At 49.4% G+C, this 25,105-nt stretch overlaps 1 protein-coding gene across 1 annotated transcript in view; it reads left to right on the forward strand.

The window, feature by feature from the left end:
* The window catches only part of SCG2 (secretogranin II), a 94,618-nt gene extending 70,642 nt beyond the window's left edge, over positions 1–23,976 (forward strand). The window contains exon 2 of the mRNA XM_078665966.1: positions 20,947–23,976. Within this exon, the coding sequence (XP_078522092.1) occupies positions 20,961–22,805 (1,845 nt within the window). The 5' untranslated portion in view covers positions 20,947–20,960 and the 3' untranslated portion in view covers positions 22,806–23,976. The remainder of the gene's footprint in view (positions 1–20,946) is intronic.
* The last annotated feature ends 1,129 nt before the right edge of the window (positions 23,977–25,105 follow it).

Here is a 25,105-nt window from a genome sequence, read left to right on the forward strand (position 1 = left end):
ATAGCTAGATGGAGGGCGAAAGATAGCTAGAGGGAGGGCGATAGATGTAATGTAAAAATCACTTATATAGCGCAAAAACTGTCACCCTAAGGGTATCCTGGCGCTTTTAGAAATGGTGATGGTCAGCACGTTACCAGCCCGTAATAGGCAGTGAAAGAACTAGCTTTCCATCCTAGGAAACAACCAAGTTTTCAGATTGTTTCTGAAACAGGTCCATGAACTGGCTTGTCTGATGGTCTGGGGCAGCTAGAGGGAGGGCGAAAGATAGATAGATAGAGTTAGGGCGAAAGATAGATAGAGTGAGGGCGAAAGATAGATAGATAGAGTGAGGGCGATAGATAGATAGAGTGAGGGCGATAGATAGATGTGTGTGGTTGTGTGTGTGTGGGGTTGTGTGTGGTTGGGTGTGTGGTTGGGTGTGGGGTTGGGTGTGGGGTTGGGTGTGGTTGTCTGTGTGTATGGTTGTGCGTGTGGCTGTGCGTGTGGCTGTGCGTGTGGCTGATCGTGTGGCTGAGCGTGTGGTTGAGCGTGTGGTTGAGCGTGTGGTTGAGCGTGTGGTTGAGCGTGTGGTTGTGCGTGTAGTTGTGCGTGTAGTTGTGCGTGTAGTTGTGCGTGGGGTGATGTTTGTGTGTGGGGTGATGTTTGTGTGTGGGGTGATGTTTGTGTGGTTGTGTGTGTGTGGTTGTGTGTGTGTGGTTGTGTGGTTGTGTGTGTGTGGTTGTGTGTGTGTTTGTGCGTGGTTGTATGTATGTGTGTGTGCGGTTACAGAAGGATGTATGTGGAAGAGAGCAGCAGATTAGCACAGGAGAAGAGACCATGGAGTTAAAGAAGGAGGCGGCGTGGAAGAGAGCAGCAGATCAGCAAAAGAGAACAGAGAGTTAAAGAAGGAGGCGGTGGAAGAGAACAGCAGATCAGCACAGGAGAAGAGAAGAGAACAGGGAGTTAGAGAAGGAGGTGGGTGGAAGAGAGGGAGGGTGATAGATGGAGGGGGTGGGCGATAGATAGAAGGAGGGCGATAGATAGAAAGATAGAAGGAGGGCAATAGATAGAAGGAGGGCAATAGATAGAAGGAGGGCAATAGATAGAGGGAGGACAATAGATAGAAGGAGGGAGGGCGATAGATAGGAGGGAGGGCGATAGATAGAAGGAGGGAGGGCGATAGATAGAAGGAGGGAGGGCGATAGATAGAAGGAGGGAGGGCGATAGATAGAGGGATGGAGGGCGATAGAGGGAGGGAGGGGGATAGATAGAAGGAGGGCTATCAATAGAGGGAGGGCGATAGATAGATAGAGTGAGTGAGGGCAATAGATAGATAGAGGTAGGGCGATAGAGTGAGTGAGGGTGGTAGAGTGAGGGCGGTAGAGTGGGTGAGGGCGGTAGAGTGAGTGAGGGCGGTAGAGTGAGTGAGGGCGGTAGAGTGAGTGAGGGCGGTAGAGTGTGTGAGGGCGGCTGAGTGAGAGCGGTAGAGTGAGTGAGGGCGGTAGAGTGAGTGAGGGCGGTAGAGTGAGTGAGGGCAGTAGAGTGGTAGAGTGAGGGCGGTAGAGTGGGAGGGTGAGGGGGTGAGGGGGTGGGGCGTGTGGGAGGGTGAGGGGGTGGGTGAGGGTCAGGGGGTGGGTGAGGGTCAGGGAGGGTCAGGGGAGGTGATTGGGTTGGTGAGAGGATGAGGGGGTGTGTGAGGATGAGGGGGTGTGTGAGGATGAGGGGGTGTGTGAGGATGAGGGGGTGTGCGAGGATGAGGGGGTGTGCAAGGATGAGGGGGTGTGCGAGGATGGGGGGGGTGCGAGGATGAGGGGGTGTGCGAGGATGAGGGGGTGTGTGAGGATGAGGGGGTTTGTGAGGGTGTGTGTGAGGGTGAGGGGGTGTGTGAGGGTGAGGTGGTGTCTGAGGGGGTGTCTGAGGGTGAGGGGGTGTCTGAGGGGGTGTCTGAGGGTGAGGGGTGTCTGAGGGGGTGTCCAAGGGTGAGGGGGTGTCTGAGGGGGTGTCCGAGGGTGAGGGGGTGTCTGAGGGGGTGTCCGAGGGTGAGGGGGTGTCCGAGGGTGAGGGGGTGTCCGAGGGTGAGGGGGTGTGAGGGTGAGTGAGGGGCATGAGGGGGTGAGTGAGGGTGAGTGAGGGTGAGGGAGGTGAGGGAGAGTGAGGGGTGTGAGGGTTAGGGGGTGAGAGGGTGTGTGAGGGTGAGAGGGTGGGTGAGAGGGTGTGTGAGGCTGAGAGGGTGTGAGGGTGTGTGAGGGTGTGAGGGGGTAAGTGAGGGTGAGAAGGTGGGTGAGGGTGAGAGGGGGTGTGAGGGTGAGAGGGGTGTGAGGGTGAGAGGGGGTGTGAGAGTGAGAGGGGGTGAGTGTGTGGGAGGGTGAGAGTGTGAGTGAGGGTGTGTGAGGGTGAGGGTAAGGGTGAGGGGGTGTGAGGGTGAGGGTATGTGAGGGTGAGGGTATGTGAGGGTGGGGGGTGTGAGGGGGTGTGAGGGTGAGGATGAGGGTGTGTGAGGGTGAGGGGGTTTGAGGGTGTGTGGGGGGGTGTGAGGGTGAGAGGGTGTGTGAGGGTGAGAGGGTGTGTGAGGGTGTGTGAGGGTGAGAGGGTGGGTGAGGGTGAGAGGGTGGGTGAGGGTGAGAGGGTGTGTGAGGGTGAGAGGGTGTGTGAGGGGCTGTGTGAGGGGCTGTGAGGGTGAGAGGGGGTGTGAGGTGAGAGGGGGTGTGAGGGTGAGAGGGGGTGTGAGGGTGAGAGGGGGGTGAGAGAGTGGGGGTGAGAGAGTGTGAGTGAGGGTGAGAGAGTGTGAGTGAGGGTGAGAGAGTGTGAGTGAGGGTGTGTGAGGGTGGGTGAATGTAAGGGTGATGGGGTGTGAGGGGTGATGGGTTGTGAGGGGTGATGGGTTGTGAGGGGATGTGGGTTGTGAGGGTATGTGAGGGTGAGGAGGTGTGAGGTTGAGGGGGTGTGTGGGTATGTGAGGGTGAGGGGGTGTGAGGTTGAGGGGGTGTGAAATTGAGGGGGTGTGAAGTTGAGGGGGTGTGAGGGTGAGGGGGTGTGAGGGTGAGTGAGGGTGTGTGGGTGAGTGAGGGTGAGGGGGCTGAGGGTGTGTGAGGGTGTGAGAGGGTGTGAGAGGGTGTGTGAGGGTGCTGGAGGGACGTGAAATAGCGTGTCCCATCTGTAATGTACTGGTCAGTGAAATAACGTGTTCTGCAAGTGCTGAAGGGGAAGAGGTAGGTGAAATAACGGGTTGATGTATTCTGAAGGGGTCGAGTACGGTGAAATAATGCGTCCGATGTGCACAGAGGAGACGAGTACGGTGAAAAACGGAGCCTTTGCTGGGACTTTTCTGGTAAAATACTTGATGAGAACCCAGGCCTGTATAATGCTGTCTTCTGCGTGCAAGTCTGTGCAGTCATGGTGTATTCGGCAGTGGTGCGCGCAAAAACACTTAACGGCTCGTAATTGTTATAAAAAAAAAAGCCCGCGGCATAGCTGTGGCGGGGGAGGGGGGAGAGGCGGGGGAGCTGCAGCCTTTGAAGACTGATGCCTAGGGCTAGGCACAGACAAAAGGTGGTGCGCGATATGCAGGCAGGGGGGGGGGCGGGGGAGCGGTAGCCTTTGAAGTCTGATGCCTTGAGGCTCAGACAAAGGGTGTGTGTGACGTGGCTTGCGTGCAAATGGCAATTGCGTGGGTGCGAGGCGGCTCGGGGAGCAAATGGCAAGCGCGTGCACGGGCACATGCACTGTGTGTAATCCGCCTGCCAAAGCCCCTTGATCAGCCTTCCTGATCCACCTCTATATGTCTCGAGCTGCAAGGCGCTTGCGCATTCATGGCCGGTCGAGACCTAAAAATAAGTGGATGCAGTGCAACTTATTTGTTTGCCTTCTTGTGGATCCCTTCTTGGTTTTTGTAAAATCCTCTTTATATCGGAGACATCTTGCGAGGCCAATAAAAGTCTGCAGACATCGAATCTGACCCACGTGTCAGTGATGGGGAAGTAAAATTTTATTTTGTCTAGGGCGACAAAGACCCCTCTGCCTATGAATGGCCTTGCTGCTCCCAGTTTCACATACACTCGGCTCTTACTTGCATATATTTTGACACATAGATTTTTCCCTCTTCCGTAATGTTTTATAACTTCTGAAGCAAGAGAGGGTGTAGAAGCTACAAGAAGGAATTTGAGAAATTCATTAAGGTAGGACAGTTCGCAGACTTTTCGTTTGACCGGTGCTATGTTCCCCAAACTCTTGAGTTTCCTTGGGGAATGTAGACAAACGCCATTTTCCAGATCATTTTACTGCGGTATCATAGAACCACAAATTGGAAATCTAGATTGTCAAACCGTGGCTACAAACCCCCCTCTCCTTCGGCTGGCTCGACTCTCCTCCTGACAGCAGCAGGACTGATGAAGGGACGCTTTGGGGTCATCCCCTGACGGTGCGCAGAGCTGAACTCTGGAACAAACTCGTCACATCGATTAATACAAGCTGAAGAAGGAACTACTTTCCAAAATATATGAAAAGTTTTGCATTGAGTCTGCATTTTTCTAGAACCTATAGAGGGAAAACAGATCTACAGCTAAAATCAGATGTGGATAAGAGGGAACAGCGAATGAATTAAAGAGTACAGAGTGCAAACTATCACCTCACTGAGGTATACTGCGCTAAAAAAAAGTGGTCAATGTGGAGATTCATTTCACAGCTGAAAAAGTAAATCCCAAATCTTTGCGGAAGTAGTTATGACGAGAGATTTGACGCAGAGAGAGAAACCGAGAATTCCGCACTTTAGAAGTCATTAAGGAAAAGCCCCCCTCCTCGCCGTAAGTGTGTAATAAGAAACACCGGAAGCAGGTGGTCATGGTAGATCATAGAGAGAGAGCAGGCACACACCGAATGAAACAGGAACACAAATAAAGGTAAACACCTGAAGCATGTGGCCCATGGACGATCAAAGAGGGAGAGCAGGCGTAAACCGAATGAAAGAGGAATACAAATAAAAGGAAATTCTTTAAGCCAGAAGGCAATGGAAGATCAAAGAGAGAAAACAGGCACATACGGAACCGAACGGGAATACAAATAAAATGAAACATCTGAAGCAGGTGGTCCACGGAATATCAAAAAGAGAGAGCAGGCACATATAAAATTAAACAGGAATAGAAATAAAAGTAAACACCTGAAGCACGTGGCCATGAAAGATCAAAGCGAGTGAGCATGCACATACCTAATAAATCAGGAATACAAATAAAAGGAAACACTTGAAGCCAGAGGCCATAGAAGAACAAGGAGAGAAAGCAGGCACATAGGGAATGAAACAGGAATACAAATAAGAGGAAACAGCTGAAGCAGGTGGGCCACGGAAGATGAAAGAGAAGGAGCAGGCACATATAAAAAGAAACACGAATACAAATAAAAGGAAACACCTGAAGCAGTGAGCCACGGACAATCAAAGAGAAAACAGGCACATACCGAATAAAACAGAAATACAGATAAAAAGAAACACCTTATGCAGATGGCCCACGGAAAATGAGAGAGAGAGAGAGAGAGAGAGCCGGCCCATACTGAATGAAATGGGAATACAAATAAAAGGAAACACCTGAAGCAGGTGGGTCACGGAAGAACAAAGACAGAGCAGGCACACACCGAATGAATAAGGAACACAAATAAAGGTTAACACCTGAAGCATGTGGGGTGGTTGGCAGTATGCAGAGATCGTGAGGGTGTGTAGTAGGGTGCGAGTGGAGGCAGGGAGTCTACGGTACAACAGGCTTCGTGGCACAGTCTATCTCGATGGTGGAGCAGGTTGTGAAAAGATTTTGTGGGAAGGGGGGGGCAGTGCATAAAATGAGGATGGCGCAGGGTCCTGTATGACTTTACAACTTGTACATTTGCACAAAAAATTCCTGTTTGTATCTTTTATGTAACTCATGTAATCCTAAATCCTTATGTATCACAACTGGTTCTTTTGTAAAGCGCTCGGACACCTTCGGGTCATTTTCGCGCTGTAGAAAATCACATTAAATAAATAAATACCCTCCGGCGAAGTCGCGGTCCGTCTTACCTCCCGGGGCAGGTCGTGCATTCTGGCTGGTATAAGCTCGGGAGAGGATCCATGCAGTGCCGGTCGGGCCCCGCTTCACTCCCATGGGCTCTCTCTTCCACCTGTTGCCCCGCAGCAGGACCCTACGGGACGCTTCACACGGGTCGCGGGGAGGGAGGAGCGTTCACCCAAGAACATCCAAAGTGTTCACCAGTCGCGCTCCGAGTCAGTGGCGGCTGGTGGAATTTGAAACTGGTAAGGCGTATGCAGAACGAATGAACATATGCGAGCTACTATAAAAACTGCCTTCACCCTAGTGAACCGCAAAACACCCCACTGTTCCACAGAGAGTTTGTAGGGTTCCCTGCAGTTTTTAGCAAACACTCCCCTCAGGCTGTGTCTCCATTATACAAGTTGCAATCAGAAAATAACCTGTGGGCTGTGGCGATAGCACTAGTTTATTTTGGCCCTCAATCATCTCATATCCCTTTATTTAATTTCATGTATAACCGGGCTTTGTGTATACTTCATTATTTCCAGATGCCTAGTGCTGCCATTGACTTTTTTACAGTAGTGGGGGTGCAGAAAACACTTCTGGGGCTGGACAGGATGACAGTTCATTGGCCGCACGGCTCCCTCTGCTCTGGGGACTTTGCCACCTCTGCTGATGGGTTTCTGGAGCTGTGCTGCCCTGGGAGAAGTAGAGGAGCAGCGACTGGCTCCATTCGGGGGGGGGGGCCTTAGCCTGCCCTCGCTGCCCCTGCTGGCTTAGAGCCTGCGGGCCCCTGTGCAGCCAGCCCTGCACCAGGCAGCGCCGTGCACTGGAGGGGGTCCATTAACAGCAGGTGTGCACCCCCCTCGCTGTGAGCATGGCGCGGTTTCTCTTCTCTCAGGGTGGAGAACGGACGTTCAGTTCTCACTCAGGACTTTACAGCCGATGCACAAGCCAGCCACTACGCGCAGACAAAACTAGCCACAGGCTAATCACCAAGACGCTTCAGGACCACAGCTGCTGGATACTCAGCTCTCTGAGGATGAATGTCCAAGTCATCACTTTAGGTGTTTGCACTGCAGGTCATTGTCAGAGTGTGGCCTAGCTACAGAATGCAGATAACTCCGACTGCTTCACACCAGATTTAAAAGGCTAACAGTCCGTGTTAAAATATGCATCCTGGTGCCTGGGCTTTACACTATATGTTTCCCTAATGCGTGTTAACATGTAAAACAAAATCGTATTGCGCATGAAAAATATAGGACTGGCCCTACCTCGTATCGCAAATTAATGTGATCATCAATAAAGCCCCTCCACATTCAAACAATGCACATTTCCATCTTGCAATCGGTGACTTCATGAAATCACATAACGAACACTGTTAATAGCCTATAATCCACAACAAACTTGTTGATTAAACCAGCGGCACTGAACTGTATATCTGGTCCCAACCCCCTACCACAGAGTAACCTGCTACTTGCCGTAAAAGTGCTTCGACGCCTCGTCAGAGGTAGTAAGCGCTATATAAATACAATTACAATGCAATACAATACCGTCGGCCTTATCCTAGTACTAAGATTATTACACAAGATGGCTCCGCAAATTAAACGCTCGCTGATGTTATCTGTGATTTGCTAGTCAAGAGTTCCTATCCCGCCAAAGCCAATTTAGCCTTCCATCCTTCAGTGGACGAAAAATCGATTGCATTCGCTAAAAGAAAGAAACTATAGCCACTGCAGTGTTGACTGCTGAATAAAACACAATTGATTTTTATTCTTTGGAAGAATTGGACGCCCCAATTCTCAAAATGTTTGAAAGAACTGGAAACAAATAAATGTGGTCACAATGGAACATTCTCTTGACACGCCGGCGCCACCCGTTCTAGGCTAGAGCTTTCCTGGTATTTATTCAACCCTTGCTCGTACCCACCACTTTCCCTTCCTGACCAGATGGTGCTGTTAGCACTGAGACATGCTTCCACAGAATAGCTGCTGCTGACAGGGGTTTGAGAAACATTTTAACATCCAAATATATATCACTCAGAATGGCGGTCTCGGCTTAACCTTTTCCTGAGAGGTGAAAGCTTCACCGACATTCATGAAATACGTAGCAGCAAGAGGTAAATGTAATGTCACAACATTCCATTGATCCAAATATTTACTTGTCATTTTTCATGTGAAGCCGCTCTAGGGATAAGAAAGGTGTTGAGGCGAGGGCACAGTTAATAATTTAATGGCATTGCATGTTCGTTGGACACAGCTCTTCGTGCACAACAGTCGCCGCTCGCAATTCTCGGGGCCGGGAGGGGTGGGGGGAGGTAGGGGGTGGAGGGCGATCTAAAATAAAAAACGTACCTGATCGATCCCTCGCCTCCTCTGCGTCCAGTAGTTCCTGGGCCGGTCCGAACTCCGGTGCTCAAGACAGACAGATTAGTAACAAGCGAAGGATAATGGTGCGACCATGCGCCTCAGCTGTACGGGCGCACACTCAGTCACGCTGTGCGCGTTTCCGTGTACCGTGAGCGTGCACATCGGACGTCTAGGAAGCTCGTCATCCGGGAAGCCAGCCGGAAGATTTGCGGTGCGTGATCATGGAGAGCCCCGACTGCTGCCAAGCCTGCGCCGCTGACACACACCTGAGGAGGAAAGACCGGCCTGGAGAACAGCGGGGTAGTCCTGAGTCAGCCCGGTGAGTAGGGGGACGTGTTTTTTGGTGCATCAGGCTAGCGAGACAGGAGATGGGCACTTCGAGTGTATGGATGTGCGTGTCTGACTGTGTGTGAGTGTGCGCGTGAGCAGGTTGGGGGGGCGCCTGTGTGTGTGTGAGCGTGTGTGTATACAGTGTGTGTGTGTGTGGGTGCGTGTGTGTGTGTGTGTGTGTGCGCGCGCGACTGAGAGGCATGGCTGACTGACTGATATGTGCACGGCTCGGGAGGAGGGGCTGGGCATGCACGTCCACGAGGTGCAATCGGCGCTCGTGCCCCGGTCTGTGGTCCCTTCAGAGCTGACTAGGCAGCAATAGGTCTTTCGCTGACGCGAGACCTAAAAAGGAGTAGGTCACCCACCACTCCTTATTTCTGTGCAGATAGTATTTGTTGTTCAGGTCTATTAAAAAATTAATGGAGATATTTCAGAACTGAAATGTGTGATTTGTCGGGGCATGTCACACACCATCATTGACTCTATGTGTGGCTATTTCACCTCTGCCTTACCCTGAGAATGAAATGATAATGTTTGCCAAGGGCTTCGCAGTAGTATCAAACTGACGGAGGCTCAGCATCCTGAATCAAGACTAATTTGAATCATATTTCTACCCCTTATCAGTATGAAGATATTGTTATTTAAAGGGTTGGTCGCAGGCTAGATCCCAGTTACCCAGGTGCCAAGTGCTTCAATGTGTACAGACAAGGTCCCGATGGAAATGTTCAAATATTGTTTGGCTTTGTAGTATTTTGGCAGGTTCTTAGCTGCTTTGGTTAATACTCACAAAGGTGTTTGCTAAGCAAATTAACAAATCCTGAGGGGGGCTTTATGCAAAATATGTGGAGAAACATATTCATGCAGACAGACGTTCATGGCAAATATGGCTTCCACCCCTCTAACCCCGTGTCTACCAATTCCTCAGATCAACATAGAAAATAGAATAAAGGGCAGACTTATCTGACTATTTCTGGTACAATTTTTTCAATTTTCTTGGGCTGTAAATAAAACCAAACTAAGCAATCTGGATTCCAGATGTGTCTGAAAATAGTCAAGAAGTCACACCTCTGACTACTTTGGATAACAATGTCCATAGGCTCACATTTTATTTGCAATATTGAACTCTATCTCTAGCCGCAAGTGTTGCTAGAACCTTTTGAACTATTTTTTGGCTATTGATTTTAAATTCTTACATCTTGTATTTTAAAATATAGGCATATATTTCTTTAAGGGATGTAACTTTTATTAACAATAATTTTGTGTAAATTCTGTGTTAAATTATTATATCTTTTTTGCATACCTACTACAACCTCCTGGACAATGCTTTAAAAAGAGGTTCCTGGAGAGTTGATTATATAAAGAAAATAATGTGGTTATCTTATTAGCTGCATTAATATGTGAGGCTCTGGGATACTAATTATACGTGAGGGTGTCAACCAGGGATACTGCCTGGTAACCGGTAGCTGCACAGTGGTCAGTGGAAAGGAATCTCAGACTGCAAGGATAAACTGATCTCTTCCTGCTTAAATGTATGTAGCCCATTCCCATAAAAACCTACCAAACCCATGCTCATAGGCAGAATAAGAAAGACTTTCCCATTGTCTGCCATGTCAAAGTTGGCTGACAAATGCAATTGGAGAAGCAGGCTGATACCATCACCGTCCAGCTTAGGGTGTAGGGTAGCCATTCCTCTGTTATAATCTTTTAACTTGTTTTTTGTATGCTTTTGATTAAGTATCACGTGAACTGCATCAATTTCTGGTGCATTGAGACATATACAACTGCAGGATCATACTAAGACATCACATATATGCACTATCCCGAGCTCCCACCTCCTCCCTAGCTTCTCATATTGTAGTGCAATGAACATACTTACTACTTATTTCCACCACACACTTTCAACATAGTTGAAAGTGTGTGGTGGAGACTTTGTTCCTGGCCCTAGAATTCCGCAGATGTATCTTTATTTCCCTTATCTCGTGTCCCCGGGCCTCCTGCCCTGTAAGAGCATTACGCTTCTGCACCCATTCGACTTTGACTACTCCCTTTTTCGTCTTGTTTTATATCTCCTTGCCAGTGTTGGCTTCAGCAGCTATGTCACTCTATAAATCCGCCAACATCTGTGCCCATGCTGCCAATGTATTCTCCAAGTGCTCATCACGCCTCACATGCTTTGTTCTAACTTCTTCTACTACTGCCCAATTGGACATATCTCGCAACCACTCAGCATATTTGGGAGGTTGTGTTCCCATCTATTTGATAGCAATCCATTTTTTCCTAGCACTAAGCCTAGCATTAGGAACACATGGCTATGTTTCTTTTTCGTCGGAACAGGGATCAGACCCAATATTATCTATGTTGGACAGGCCCCCTGAAGGGCTCGCTCCCTCCCCGCAGGACAGGGCCCGGGTCCCGGCCTTCCAGGTACTACCCACAGAACAAACCCGCAACCCGTCCCCCATGGGACGCCTGCTCCCGGATGTCCCTGTGTCACGGGCCCGGGCCACCGTCAGCACCATTGCCCGGCCCAGCCGCCATCGTGGACACGGCACCACGCGGCCGCGCGGCCTCAGCCCGACCCCGACCCTGGGCCTGGCCAGGCCCCGACATCCGGGCACCACCATCCACCCAGGAGGTGAACGGACCACTTGGCAGGTCAATGGGAGTAAGAAGTGTCGATGGCTCTCCCCCGCCAGGTGCCGATCACCCCCAGCCTCCTCGGGCGCTGGCTCCACCCCCCTGCTGGGTGTCTGGACTCCCTCATCCCAGACCTCCCGACCTCCAAGAGCGAGGGTCCGGACATCAAAGGGCGCCAGACCTATAACTGAGGGAGCCCCAGGACAGGAAGGCAGTTGTATCCTGGAGTCGAGAGACACCGCGACGAACTCATCCTTGACGGACTGCTGGCGCTGCCACAGCCCTGCCTTGTGAACTATTGTCCTGCCTGCTGGCGCTGCCGTGGCCCTCTGCAACCTTCATCCTCGTGGGACCTGCTGGCGCTGCCGCGGCCCTCTGCAACCTTCATCCTCGTGGGACCTGCTGGCGCTGCCGCGGCCCTCTGCAACCTTCATCCTCGTGGGACCTGCTGGCGCTGCCGCGGCCCTCTGCAACCCTCATCCTCGTGGGACCTGCTGGCGCTGCCGCAGCCCGTTGTAACCCTCATCCTCGTGGGACCTGCTGGCACTGCCGCGGTCTGACCCGTCCGAACGCCGAGCTCGAGGATTGTGAGCTACCACCATTACACCTCAGTACCTGTGGGTACCAAGACTGTCCCGCTACCCCTTCCCCTACTAGAGACTAGAATTGAGAGGATCATCGTGTCCTGATCGCCTTGTATCGTACCACCCTACTCCAAGAATTGCCTATAAAAGGTGTTACCCTGATCTTCGTGTGGTGTCCATCTGTGGGGGGGGAAGTTACCTGTCTGTGCGATCGCTAGAGACGGTCCTCACTGGAGGCCTCTCCCTTGTGCTCGGCCGACCCTCCAGGTCCCCGTCTAACATTGGTGGCAGCGGTGGGATCCGAACCAACGCGTACCGTACAGACAGTAACTCACCCTACGACTAAAACCACAATGACGACCAAAGAGAGCGGATCGGCAGAGAAGTTCCAGATGGAAAGGCTGGAAGAATACAACCACCGAGAGCTCAAACAATTTTGCATGGACTTAGGCATTGCTACCACCGGGCTAAGCACAAAAGAAGACTTCAAAAACGCCCTAGAGGCCTGGACAGAGACGAATACCGCAACCCCCCGGGACCCCATAGCCCCGGAAGTCAACACCACCCTGACGGAAGAACGGAGGACAGGCCCCTCCCGAGAAGAGATCCAGGAGCGGGAAAAAATAGATTACACGAGTTAGACTTGGCACGACTCAAATTAGACGGAGAATTGAAGCTGGCGGAACAAAAAATAAACTTAGAACACTTACGGCTCAGAGAAGAGCGAGAGGAAAAACAGAGACAGAGGGATCTCGAAGAAAAAAGACTGGCATACGAGCACGAGTGCAAACTAGCGGAGATAGAAATACGCAAACTGAACAAAAACCTAGGGGTGCCCGAGCCACCGCACCCCCCGGGTACTACCGAGCAGAAGGTCCACATCCCCAAGGATGTGGTCCGAGAATATCACCGAAACGACGACATACAGCAGTGGTTCAAGGCCTATGAGATCGCCATGACTGCCCACCGGGTCGCTCGAAGTGACTGGGGAGCCGGTCTATGGGGGAGATTCGTCAATGAGGGCCGTGATGCCCTGCTGCAGCTTCCGGACCATCACATGACGTCCTATGACCACATGAAGGCCGCCCTCCTCAGTCGATATGGGCTTACGCCCGAAATGTACCGCCAGAGGTTCCGCAACTGCACCCGGATCCCAGGTACAACATGGTTGGAATACGTGAACTATTTCAGCCGGGCCTTCGAGGGATGGATCAAGGGTAACAACGTAACCACTTACGAACAACTCTTCAATCTCATTGTGTGGGAGCACCTCTCCAACAACTGCTTCGTCGAGCTCAGGCAGCACCTCCTCGACAGTAAATTGACTGACCCACGGCAGCTCGCCACCGAGGCTGACCGGTGGGAGAGCACCCGAGTGGCCCGGAGTGGGCCGAACGAGCAGAACAGAACCAACCAAGGTCATCATCGCCCCCGGGGAGGAGGTGGAGGACAGGGCCGGGGCAGAGACGCGGTCCCAGCCGCTCCCGCTAACGCCACCCCGCCCCCAGCAGGCCGGGGAAAACCCCCGATGCGCCCGGGGTTCCGAGCCAACGTGACGTGTCATCGATGCCAGCGAGTCGGCCACTATGCCAGTGACCCGACCTGCCCGAAGAACCAGGTTCCCGGGCCCTGCCAGGTGGCGGCCGCCGCCCTAGGAGAAGACTCTGAGGCCTACGAGTCGGAGCAGTTCGAGTGGGAACCCGCCGCCATGACCCTGGCATGCCTATGAGGACGAGACATGGTCCCGCGGACTCCCCTGCCCGCCAACACTCGGAAGTACAGCCAATGGGTGAGCATAAATGGGCGCAAGGCCGAGGCCCTGCGTGACACCGGGGCCAGTGTGACGGCCGTCCGTTGTCACCTGGTGACCCCAGAACAAATCCTGCCAAACGTGCTTTGCCCCGTCCGATCGGCAGATAACTCGGAGAGCCTGTGTCGGATGGCCTGCGTCCCCTTCGAATGGGGAGGAGTGTCCGGCATGCTGAAAGTAACTGTCCGCGACGATGCCCCCGTGGACTGCCTCCTGGGGAACGATCTCGAGAGCTCCCCATGGGCAGCTGTTGAAAGAAGAGAGCATCTGGGGATGTTGGGTCTCCCGGACTGGGCGTGCGTGACCACCCGGTCCATGGCCACCCGCCCCAGCCCCGGACCAGAAGAACCCGAATGGGCAGCACCTCCGCCCTCGATCGCTCCAGAAGAAGACTTCCTCCAGACCGACCACCCGGACCCCACCACAGAGGGGTCCACACAGCCCCCCGAGCTTCCCGACCTGGCTCAGTGGCGTCAAGAAGGGGGGCCCACCCAAGAACAATTCCGGCAGGAGCAAAAGACCTGCCCCTCCCTCGAGGGATTGCGACAGCAAGCGCTCGCCCAGGGCCAAGGAGACACCACCGGGGCCCACTGGGTTTATTGGGACAATGATCTCTTGTACAGCGAGCAGAGAATCGCAGAACTGGGGGCCGGGCGAGTGCTGGTGGTGCCCCTCCACTTCAGAGACTTCCTGTTGAACCTGGCCCATGATGTCCCCCTGGCTGGGCACCTGGGGCAAGACAAGACCTACCACCGCCTGGTGACTCACTTTTTTTGGCCCAAAATGAGAAATGACGTCTCCAACCACTGCCGGTCCTGCCCGACCTGCCAGGCCAGCGGGAAGAGCGGCCGCAAACTCAAGGCACCCCTGCAACCCTTCCCCGTGGTGACCACCCCGTTCGAAAGGGTGGGAATAGACATTGTGGGGCCCCTGGACCCCCGAACAGCACAGGGGCATCGCTTCATCCTGGTCCTGGTGGACCACGCTACCCGCTATCCTGAGGCGGTCCCCCTTCGTACTATAACAGCCCCAGTAGTGGGTCGAGCCTTAATGGGGATCTTCTCTCGAGTGGGCTTCCCCCGGGAAGTCATCAGCGACAGGGGTAAGAACTTTATTTCAAAGTATATGAAATCTCTCTGGCAGCAGTGCGGGGTCACTTACCGATTCACAACACCCTATCACCCCCAGGGGAACGGACTGGTCGAGCGGTTCAACCGCACTCTCAAGGGGATGATCATGGGGCTGGAAGAACCCCTACGCCGCCAGTGGGACGTGCTACTACCGTGCCTCCTCTTCGCCTACCGAGAAGTCCCCCAGAAGTCCCTCGGCTTCAGCCCCTTCGAACTCCTGTACGGACACCCTGTTCGCGGGCCTCTCAGCCTAGTGAAGGAGGAATGGGAAATGGCCCCCCTAAAAACCCCTCCAGACGTCTACAAATACCTCCTGACCCTCCGCAATCAGACCCGGAAATTCAGGGAGATCGCTAAAGCCAATCTGGAGGCCAGTCAAGAGGACATGAAGAAGTGGTACGACCAACATGCCTCCTCCATCGAGTTTGAACCGGGTCAGCAGGTATGGGTGATGTCCCCCATCGAACCGTGTGCCTTGCAGGACAAATGGACGGGGCCCTTCAAGGTGATCGAGCGCAAGAGTCCCGTCACCTATCTCATCGACCTGGAGTCCCCCCGGAACCCCCTCCGGGGCCTCCACGCCAACAGACTCAAACCCCACTTCGTGCGCTCAGAGCTCAGCCTGCTGATGGCTACCGACAATGGCGCAGAAGGAGACTCCGAGCCCCTCCCTGACCTACTGAGGACCCGGGAAAGAGATGGTTCGGTGGACGGGGTCCGACTCTCCGAGGCCCTGACCCCAGAGCAGCGTCAAGATTGCCGGGCCCTCCTGCTGCCGTTCGCAAACCTGTTCTCCCTCGCACCCGGAGTCACCTCCTGGTGCCTGCTCGACGTGGACACGGGGGACAGTCCTCCTGTTCGACACCGGGCGTACCAAGTACCGGATCGGGTACGCACATGCATCCAAGAAGAAGTCTCCAAGATGCTCGCCCTCGGGGTCATCGAACCTTCGGACAGTCCCTGGGCCAGCCCGGTCGTCCTGGTCCCCAAGGCCGCGGCCCCGGGCACTACACCGGAGCTCCGATTCTGCATCGACTATCGGGGTCTGAACGCGGTCACCCGAACCGACGCTCACCCTATCCCCCGAGCAGATGAACTAGTCGACCGCATGGGGGCAGCCCGCTACCTAAGCATCTTCGACCTGACAGCGGGCTACTGGCAGATCGGCCTCACCCCCAGGGCCCAAGAACGTTCCGCTTTCTCCACCCCGGATGGGCACTACCATTTCAGAGTGATGCCCTTCGGCATGAAGAACGCTCCAGCCACTTTTCAAAGACTGGTGAACCAGGTATTGGCGAGCCTCGAAGAATTCAGCGCCGCCTACCTGGACGACATCGCGGTATACAGCCGCCACTGGACAGACCACCTCCACCACCTCAGAGAGGTCCTGCAGGCCCTCCAACAGGCCGGCCTCACCATAAAGGCCAGCAAGTGCCAAATCGGCCAGGGGTCCGTGACCTACCTCGAACACCAAGTGGGGAGCGGTCTGGTGGCCCCCCTCCAACTCAAGGTAGCTGCCATTCAGTCCTGGCAACCCCCCGAAACACAAACCGAGGTCCGAGCCTTCCTGGGGCTCACCGGATACTACCGGCGGTTTGTAAGGGACTATGGCAGCATTGTGGGGCCCCTCACGGAACTCACATCTAAGAACCACCCAAAAAGAGTCAACTGGACTCCCGACTGTCAAGCGGCCTTCGAGACGCTGAAGGCCGCCATGTGCACCGCTCCTGTGCTCCAGGCCCCCGACTACAGCCGCGAGTTCATCGTGCAGACCGATGCCTCCGACCATGGTATTGGGGCCGTCCTCTCCCAACTGAACCCCGAAGGAGTGGACCAACCAGTGGCCTTCATCAGCCGACGCCTACTGCCCCGAGAACAGCGCTGGAGCACCATTGAGCGAGAGGCCTTCGCAGTGGTATGGGCCCTCAAGAAGCTCCTGCCGTACCTCTTCGGAACCCATTTCCGGGTACAGACAGATCATCGGCCCCTGCAATGGCTCATGCAGATGCGGGGGGAGAACCCCAAACTATTGCGATGGTCCATCTCCCTGCAGGGGATGGACTTCACTGTGGAGCATCGCCCTGGTCAAGACCACGCCAATGCGGACGGCCTGTCCCGCTTTTTCCGCCTCGACGAGGAAAGTCCCCAAGAAGATGGGTGACTCTCCCCGCCTTCAGCTGGGGGGGACGCATGTTGGACAGGCCCCCTGAAGGGCTCGCTCCCTCCCCACAGGACAGGGCCCGGGTCCCGGCCTTCCAGGTACTACCCACAGAACAAACCCGCAACCCGTCCCCCATGGGACGCCTGCTCCCGGATGTCCCTGTGTCACGGGCCCGGGCCACCGTCAGCACCATTGCCCGGCCCAGCCGCCATCGTGGACACGGCACCACGCGGCCGCGCGGCCTCAGCCCGACCCCGACCCTGGGCCTGGCCAGGCCCCGACATCCCGGCACCACCATCCACCCAGGAGGTGAACGGACCACTTGGCAGGTCAATGGGAGTAAGAAGTGTAGATGGCTCTCCCCCGCCAGGTGCCGATCACCCCCAGCCTCCTCGGGCGCTGGCTCCACCCCCCTGCTGGGTGTCTGGACTCCCTCATCCCAGACCTCCCGACCTCCAAGAGCGAGGGTCCGGACATCAAAGGGCGCCAGACCTATAACTGAGGGAGCCCCAGGACAGGAAGGCAGTTGTATCCTGGAGTCGAGAGACACCGCGACGAACTCATCCTTGACGGACTGCTGGCGCTGCCACAGCTCTGCCTTGTGAACTATTGTCCTGCCTGCTGGCGCTGCCGCGGCCCTCTGCAACCTTCATCCTCGTGGGACCTGCTGGCGCTGCCGCGGCCCTCTGCAACCTTCATCCTCGTGGGACCTGCTGGCGCTGCCGCGGCCCTCTGCAACCTTCATCCTCGTGGGACCTGCTGGCGCTGCCGCGGCCCGTTGTAACCCTCACCCTCGTGGGACCTGCTGGCGCTGCCGCGGCCCGTCGTAACCTTCATCCTCGTTGGGACCTGCTGGCGCTGCCGCGGCCCTCTGCAACCTTCATCCTCGTGGGACCTGCTGGCGCTGCCGCGGCCCTCTGCAACCCTCATCCTCGTGGGACCTGCTGGCGCTGCCGCGGCCCGTTGTAACCCTCACCCTCGTGGGACCTGCTGGCGCTGCCGCGGCCCGTCGTAACCTTCATCCTCGTTGGGACCTGCTGGCGCTGCCGCGGCCCGTTGCCACCTACGACCTCTTCGGGACCTGCTGGCGCTGCCGCGGTCTGACCCGTCCGAACGCCGAGCTCGAGGATTGTGAGCTACCACCATTACACCTCAGTACCTGTGGGTACCAAGACTGTCCCGCTACCCCCTTCCCCTACTAGAGACTAGAATTGAGAGGATCATCGTGTCCTGATCGCCTTGTATCGTACCACCCTACTCCAAGAATTGCCTATAAAAGGTGTTACCCTGATCTTCGTGTGGTGTCCATCTGTAGGGGGGGAAGTTACCTGTCTGTGCGATCGCTAGAGACGGTCCTCACTGGAGGCCTCTCCCTTGTGCTCGGCCGACCCTCCAGGTCCCCGTCTAACAATCTCCCAGTGGTTACACAGGTCCTCCAATTCAGCTACCTTATTTAAATTCTGCATGTCTTCCCCCAGTAAGATGCTATCCAGGAGCAACCCCACACCATATGCGCAAAGTCCGCATCAGGAGTTCCACATTGTGGACATCGGTCTAACCATGTGGGGTATATGTTTTGGAGGGTTTAGAGTGAGAGGTACGCTTAGTGCTTGAAGCTATATTGTATCAGCTTAAAATGTGTAATGTAGCTTACAGTACACACCCCGTATGCACCTTTTTCCAGTCCCGTTATAATCTCTTGACTTTTTGTTAAAAAGGAAAGGACCAGGCTGAAGAGCGATTTGCTGCTGGGTGCTACTTTGAGAGTAATGTTCAGCAATGAAGAAAGGATGTGTTTGACTAAAATGCTGGAATTGCACTATGAACATAAAATATTAGCTTGCATGTTTGAAACATTAATTAAAAATGATGATTTATTTAACTCCTGAAAAGATATATAAACAGCAATAGGGGGATAGCAACTCTGCACATTTTTAAACACTGATATTCTTATCTTCACTTTTCTGCCTTATGGTAAGCAATTATGGTGTCAATCAGCAAATACAAAAACAACATATGAATATTTATCTGAGAACGTATCAAAGGATAATCAGTCAAATCAGCATTATTGGATATTTAACAAGAAAGAAACGTACTACTACAAGGTACTTATTCTACTACTATGGGATAATGATAAAATAATTGTCTCCAATAACTCTCAAGTGACCTCTATCACTTCTGTCTTTGATAGCAGTTAATACCCTGGATGGAATGTTTTGAGCTTGTAGGCCAATCAGAATGCTTCTTTTACAGGCTTTAGCTACTTCTAAAGCCTCACAAGAGATCATTTTGTGCTGCCATTAACCAATGTCCCTCTGGTGTGCCCCTTCCAGCACATGCACACATGCTTGTCAAAATATGGAGTGCTGTGGAGAAGGCTTCCTAAGATATCCAGTGCAGAAGCTACCCATTTCAGCTGTCTAGTGCCAACTCTGTACCTCCTTCTTAAAATCCCTTTACAAATGTCAAAGATAATAAGTCAGTTCTTCTCTGTGAGTGCTTGGTGAGAATTAAATTCGATCCCAACATCCATCAAAACAATATCGTCCTATGTTGCTTTTAAAGAGGATTACAAGGAAATAAAAGTGTTACCACTCCACATCACATCCTAATGAACCTGAAGTCCCTACTGTTCTGGATAGTTTAGGATTCAATAATTTGAGACTGATATATGCCCTGTTAATGACCCTGAACAATGGGGAACCCTATATTTATCTTCCTCAAAATATATTCATAATTGAGATTTTTGCAACCACTGTCTCTTCTACCTTAATACTATATGGCTGTATGATAATGTATTTGTCTTCTAACACACATTTCTTGTGTGTGGACCCTTGTAGCTTCCTACATCTATTTGATACACAATGCACCTCTCTTCAGGCCTAGTATGTATCTTAGAATCTAATGTTTTGTGTCTTGGATTTAAAACTTGTTTTAGTAACCCTGTGTCCTGTCCAAAGGGCTCTGTGATCATTAAGCCTTGATAGGCTATTTAAAAAAAAAAAATAGAGAAACATGATTTTATATTTTGTGATATTTTGGTTATAGTATGCTATTCAATTTTCTAGAACATGCATGTATTTTATCTGATATGTTCTTGTAATATATGCAGTCTCACTCGTCTCCCCAATTTGTAATGTGGCCTTCTTTGAAGTGCTCTGTTACCCTATGACTCTAGTCTGTGTTACATGAAAACGCTGATAAATAAATAGTGTACAATCAGAACACTGACTTTTAAATATTGTGCTACAACATTATTCTATTCAGAACATGAAGTACCATAATATCATAATATATCATGATATAATATCCTAGAAGTGGAGTTAAAAATAATACATCTATACTTACCTCCATATTCTCATCTTACGATGTTTGTGTTGTCATTAGTCTGACATGCAACCAAATAAATATATTTTCGAAATACAGTCACAGTATCAATATACTATTATCAGATCATGGTCATACAAAAACTGATAAAAAATGTTTTTATGTCTTGTACCAAATCATGGATTCAAGTAAGCTCATAACCTTTCATAAATGAACTACACAGCTATATGTATGCACCCAAGCATGTCACCTTACGAACAGTACAGTTGGACTCCACACTCACTTTCTTCAAGAAATGATATTGCTCTTTAATTAATACAAATCAATGTTTAGCTTCTACAGTATTAGGCTATACAAATTGTTAGGTTTACAAATATGCATTTGCTCCCCTCTCTAAAAGGGGCTGGTTAATTTACAGAAAGTTCCATTACCCTAACTTAATTTTTGAATGTTCACTTTTCTAGCAATGGTATTCATTCGATATGATTTTAACATTATCTTGTTTATCATATTGTCTTTAACCCCAGTATAAACAGTCTACTAAATAAGCAAAATGTTGCTAACTGTCAAGTGTCCTATTATATAAACATTTTCTTCTCCTTTTCCCACAGAAAACATTGGAACTATGGGGTCCATTAAAACAAACTGGTTTGGAACTATTCTGTTGATGGCACCTATTTTTCTTCTAATCTGTTGTGCTAATGCTGCATCATTTCAATACTACCAGCTTCCGCAGAAAGACTCAGACCATAGACTGAAAAATATACAGAAGATGCCCAATCCAGAGATGATCAAAGCATTGGAATATTTAGAGAACCTCAGACAACAAGCTAATCAAGGAGATGGCAACCCAGACTATAACCTTTACCAAGGGGCTCCATTTCTTCAGCAGCAGAAAGAAAATAATGATCAAGTTCAATTAGCAGATAATGGAAGGGATTCTACAAATGAAGAAGACCCGCAATGGGTCAGAATAATGCTGGAGGCATTGATGAAAGCAGAAAAAGAGGGAAAAACAGGGTCAAAGGTAAACAGTAAACCGTATTCCGTAAGTTCAGATAAGAGTTTTCCTATGGAATTGAGTGATGATTATGAAACAAACATGTGGCCTGAGAGAAGGCATAAAACACTAAAAATGCCATATAGATATTTTGAAGACACCTCTAAAGACAACCCGTTCAAGCGTACCAATGAAATAGTGGAAGAGCAGTATACACCCCAAAGTCTTGCTACACTGGAGTCTGTTTTTAAGGAACTGGGGAAGTTATCTGGGCCAAATAACAATAAACGAGAACGGCTGGAAGATGACCAGAAATCATATAAAGATGATGAAGATGATCTGTACAAAGCTAACAATATTGCTTATGAAGATGTTGTTGGAGGGGAAGACTGGAATCCAGTTGAAGAGAAAGTAGAAAGCCAAACTCAAGAGGAGATCCAAGACAGCAAGGAAGAAATTGAAAAAAATGAAGAAATTGATGATGCAGTAAAACGGTCTGGGCAATTTGGCTTTCCAGAAGAAGACCCAAGAAATATTAACAAAGATCAAGCTTCAGAAAACCTTTCGAGGTTGACAAATTACTACATGAAGATGTTGATGCTAATGAATAGGATTGATAATGGCCAAGCAAAAACTGTAGCACAGAATGAAGAGAAAAGAGGTGGAAAGTATTCTGAAAAGAACTTGGATCCACAAGCAATTTTGCAGTTGATAGAGATGTCTCGGAAATTACAGATCCCCCCTGAGGATTTACTTGACATGCTGAAATCTGGAGATAAGAAACAAGGGGAAAAAGAGGCGCCTGATCAGGAACCAGAAGTCCCAGAAGACCTTGATGAAGTTTCCGACCCTACCTTAGACCAAATGGATGGCTTTAGAAACACAATTAACTCAAAGAATAGTTACATTAAGCAACCAGCAACCCTGGCTGAAGAGCTCACTTTTGGAGACATTGCAAATTTGCTAGGGGCAGCAAGCAACGTGCCTAACCAGAAACCCAGATACTTTTTAAATCAAATGAATCAAGACAATGGTTTGCCAAGGTCATCCTACCTACCCAGGAGACAAAAAGGGCATAAATCAACATGGATGAATGATTTGGAAAGACGGAATCTGGATTATGAGCAACTGAATGATAAAGATGATGAACTAACAGACTACATGGCAAAGGTGCTAACAAAATATCCAGAGGTTATGAACACAAACCAAATGAAAAGAGTTCCGTCTGATGATGACCAGGAGGAAGAGGATCAGTATGAGCAGGCCATAAAAGAATATTTCAACCCTGGAGGCTCCCAAGAGATAGTCCCAGTGAACAAAAGGCTCTCAAAGCTCAGAGAGAATGATGACACACACAATAGGCAGTACCTGGATGAAGACATGTTAATGAAGGTTCTAGAATACCTGAACCAAGAAAAAACAGAACAGGGCAGGGAGCACAATGTCAAACGAGCAGTTGAAAATATGTAAATGGCTTGATTGTACTACAGATATTCTGTACAGTGTTTCCTTTCAAAGTGGATGTCAGAGTCAAGTTCTTCTATGTTTTCTGTGGGTCAAATGCACAATTATTTTGTACGATGTAAAACATGGTGGATACATTTCTGTGCTGGAGAAGTTTTAGAATGTAGATGAAACAACCTAATTCACAATGTACCATTAAAACTAGGTGTTTGTTTCATTTAAAACTTTTCTTCTGCCTGTTGAAAATATCAATACATGTGATTCTGTGACTAATGTTAATGTTTGCTTTACTTGATGTACATTTCAGTGTTTCAAGAGAAAATGCCCATTTGTGTTTTTTTGCAATGGGGGCTTCATGTAGCTAAGATTAATATATTTGCACTTGGCATACCAAAGTAGCAAATTGGGATTCTATTACTCTGGTTGCTATGTGCTTATTTGTTAAGTAGATACTAGGGCCACATGTTTGTTTATGTTTGTAAAAGTTGTCTAAACAGAAAACACAGGTAATGAAAAGAGACATAAAGCAGTCAATATATCTTCCAGATATGCTTGGTTGTAAATCAAAAACAGGATTAACTTAGTGGGGTAGAAAAGTTACAAAATTCGTTTTTCATCTTACCTAAAACACAGATTATTCGATAAAAAGATAATAATGTGTATGCAAAATAAACAATAGCTTCTTCTTAGATCGGGTGTTTTACATTATATCTGTAGCTTGTAAGCAATTACTCTTTTTATTTGACTCTCACAACTTAAGTAGATGTAATACTGTAATTAATTTTAAAACAACAAAGGTTTCTTTCTGAGATTTATTTTATGTTATTTTGTTATGTTATGATGTTATGTCATGGTAGTTTATGTTATATTATGCTAACTGTTTTAGCTGTGTTTAGAAGCTGATTGTCTGTTTTGGGCGCTTGTGTGGTCTTGAAAGGCTGTGTGCTTGTCTGCTATTGGTCAAATGCATCCTTGTCCCACATAGAATGCATTTCACATCAACCAGTCACTTCAAATAATGAACACAAAACAACATTAACTGACATTGCTTTGTTATTGTGAAGTGATAGAAGTGCCTAATTTCAGCTAATTGTGAACATTTAGAAAGATTGTCCTTGCAATCATTGTCTTTGTTGTGAAGTTTTACCATCTTGGAAAATACAGTTTTTGATGAAAGTTCAGTCTCAGATTCTGAATTTTTTGTTTACAAATATTGTATACATTTTGGAATAATTCTAAAATATTGAGCACTGGGCTTTTTTCAATCAAACATTGAAATTGGGCCATTTCATACATTTTTCTGCAAAAGATAACATCCAGATTCTGTTTGTGATTAATAGCTAATGCATATACACACACTTATTCAATGTAGATCAGAACATATTCAAATAAAAGTTCAGCAGTATTTGCAAAAAGTAAAACATATTGAATTCTAAATTAGCAGAAGGATGCTTGGTAATTCGAATTCTAAATTAGCAGCAGAAGGATGCTTGGGAATATGTGCACTCATTATTTTGGAGGCATTTACAAACCACTCAGTGTTTGCAGAGGTGGTTTATGATGTCACCTGATGCAATTTTGGACCCATAAGGTATTCGGTTTCTGTCTATATATATGTCTGTCTCTCTCTCAATATATATATATATATATATATATAACATTAAGCTACTTTTTTCCATAAAATAAAGATTTCAAATATCCATATTTGACGGATGTTACCCCTTTGCTGTGAAAGATGTATTTCAACCAATAAGAATCTTATTATCAGCCTATTTTCTTTCTTGAATGGCAGTGACTTTAGATAATGACAGCTGGAAACCATTGTTCAATAGCATTTTTTCACGGAAAGTAAACAAACTCTTAACATTCAAATTGCAATGCGGGGGCATTGAGAGCTAAATCTTTGAGGGACCATCTTAAAAAATCTCTGACCTCCACTGACAACTTTTTAACAAAACTCATGTTTTTTTCTAAAATCTTTTCTTCTCCACTACAAATCTAAATATTTATCGTCTTTTTACTACAGACAACCAAACAGTATAGTCCAGCATTTCACTTTCTGTTTTGCAGAAGTATTTCAAGATGGACTTTTTTTCATGATAACTGAAACTAAAATAATATGTACTATCCAGAATACACAACTGACAACATGTGATATAGTCCTTCATTGCCATAACAGAGTTCTGGTGATGACCTAGTGGTTTGTCATGCCAGTGTAACGGGTTGACACCAATATTGAACCATATTACAGTGTTGTTCATTGTTATCATATAATCCTTCAAAATGATGGTCTAATTGTATTCTAA

This window comes from Lissotriton helveticus, chromosome 11, assembly GCF_964261635.1.
Source record: "Lissotriton helveticus chromosome 11, aLisHel1.1, whole genome shotgun sequence".
In the NCBI taxonomy this organism is placed as follows: Eukaryota; Metazoa; Chordata; class Amphibia; order Caudata; family Salamandridae; genus Lissotriton; species Lissotriton helveticus.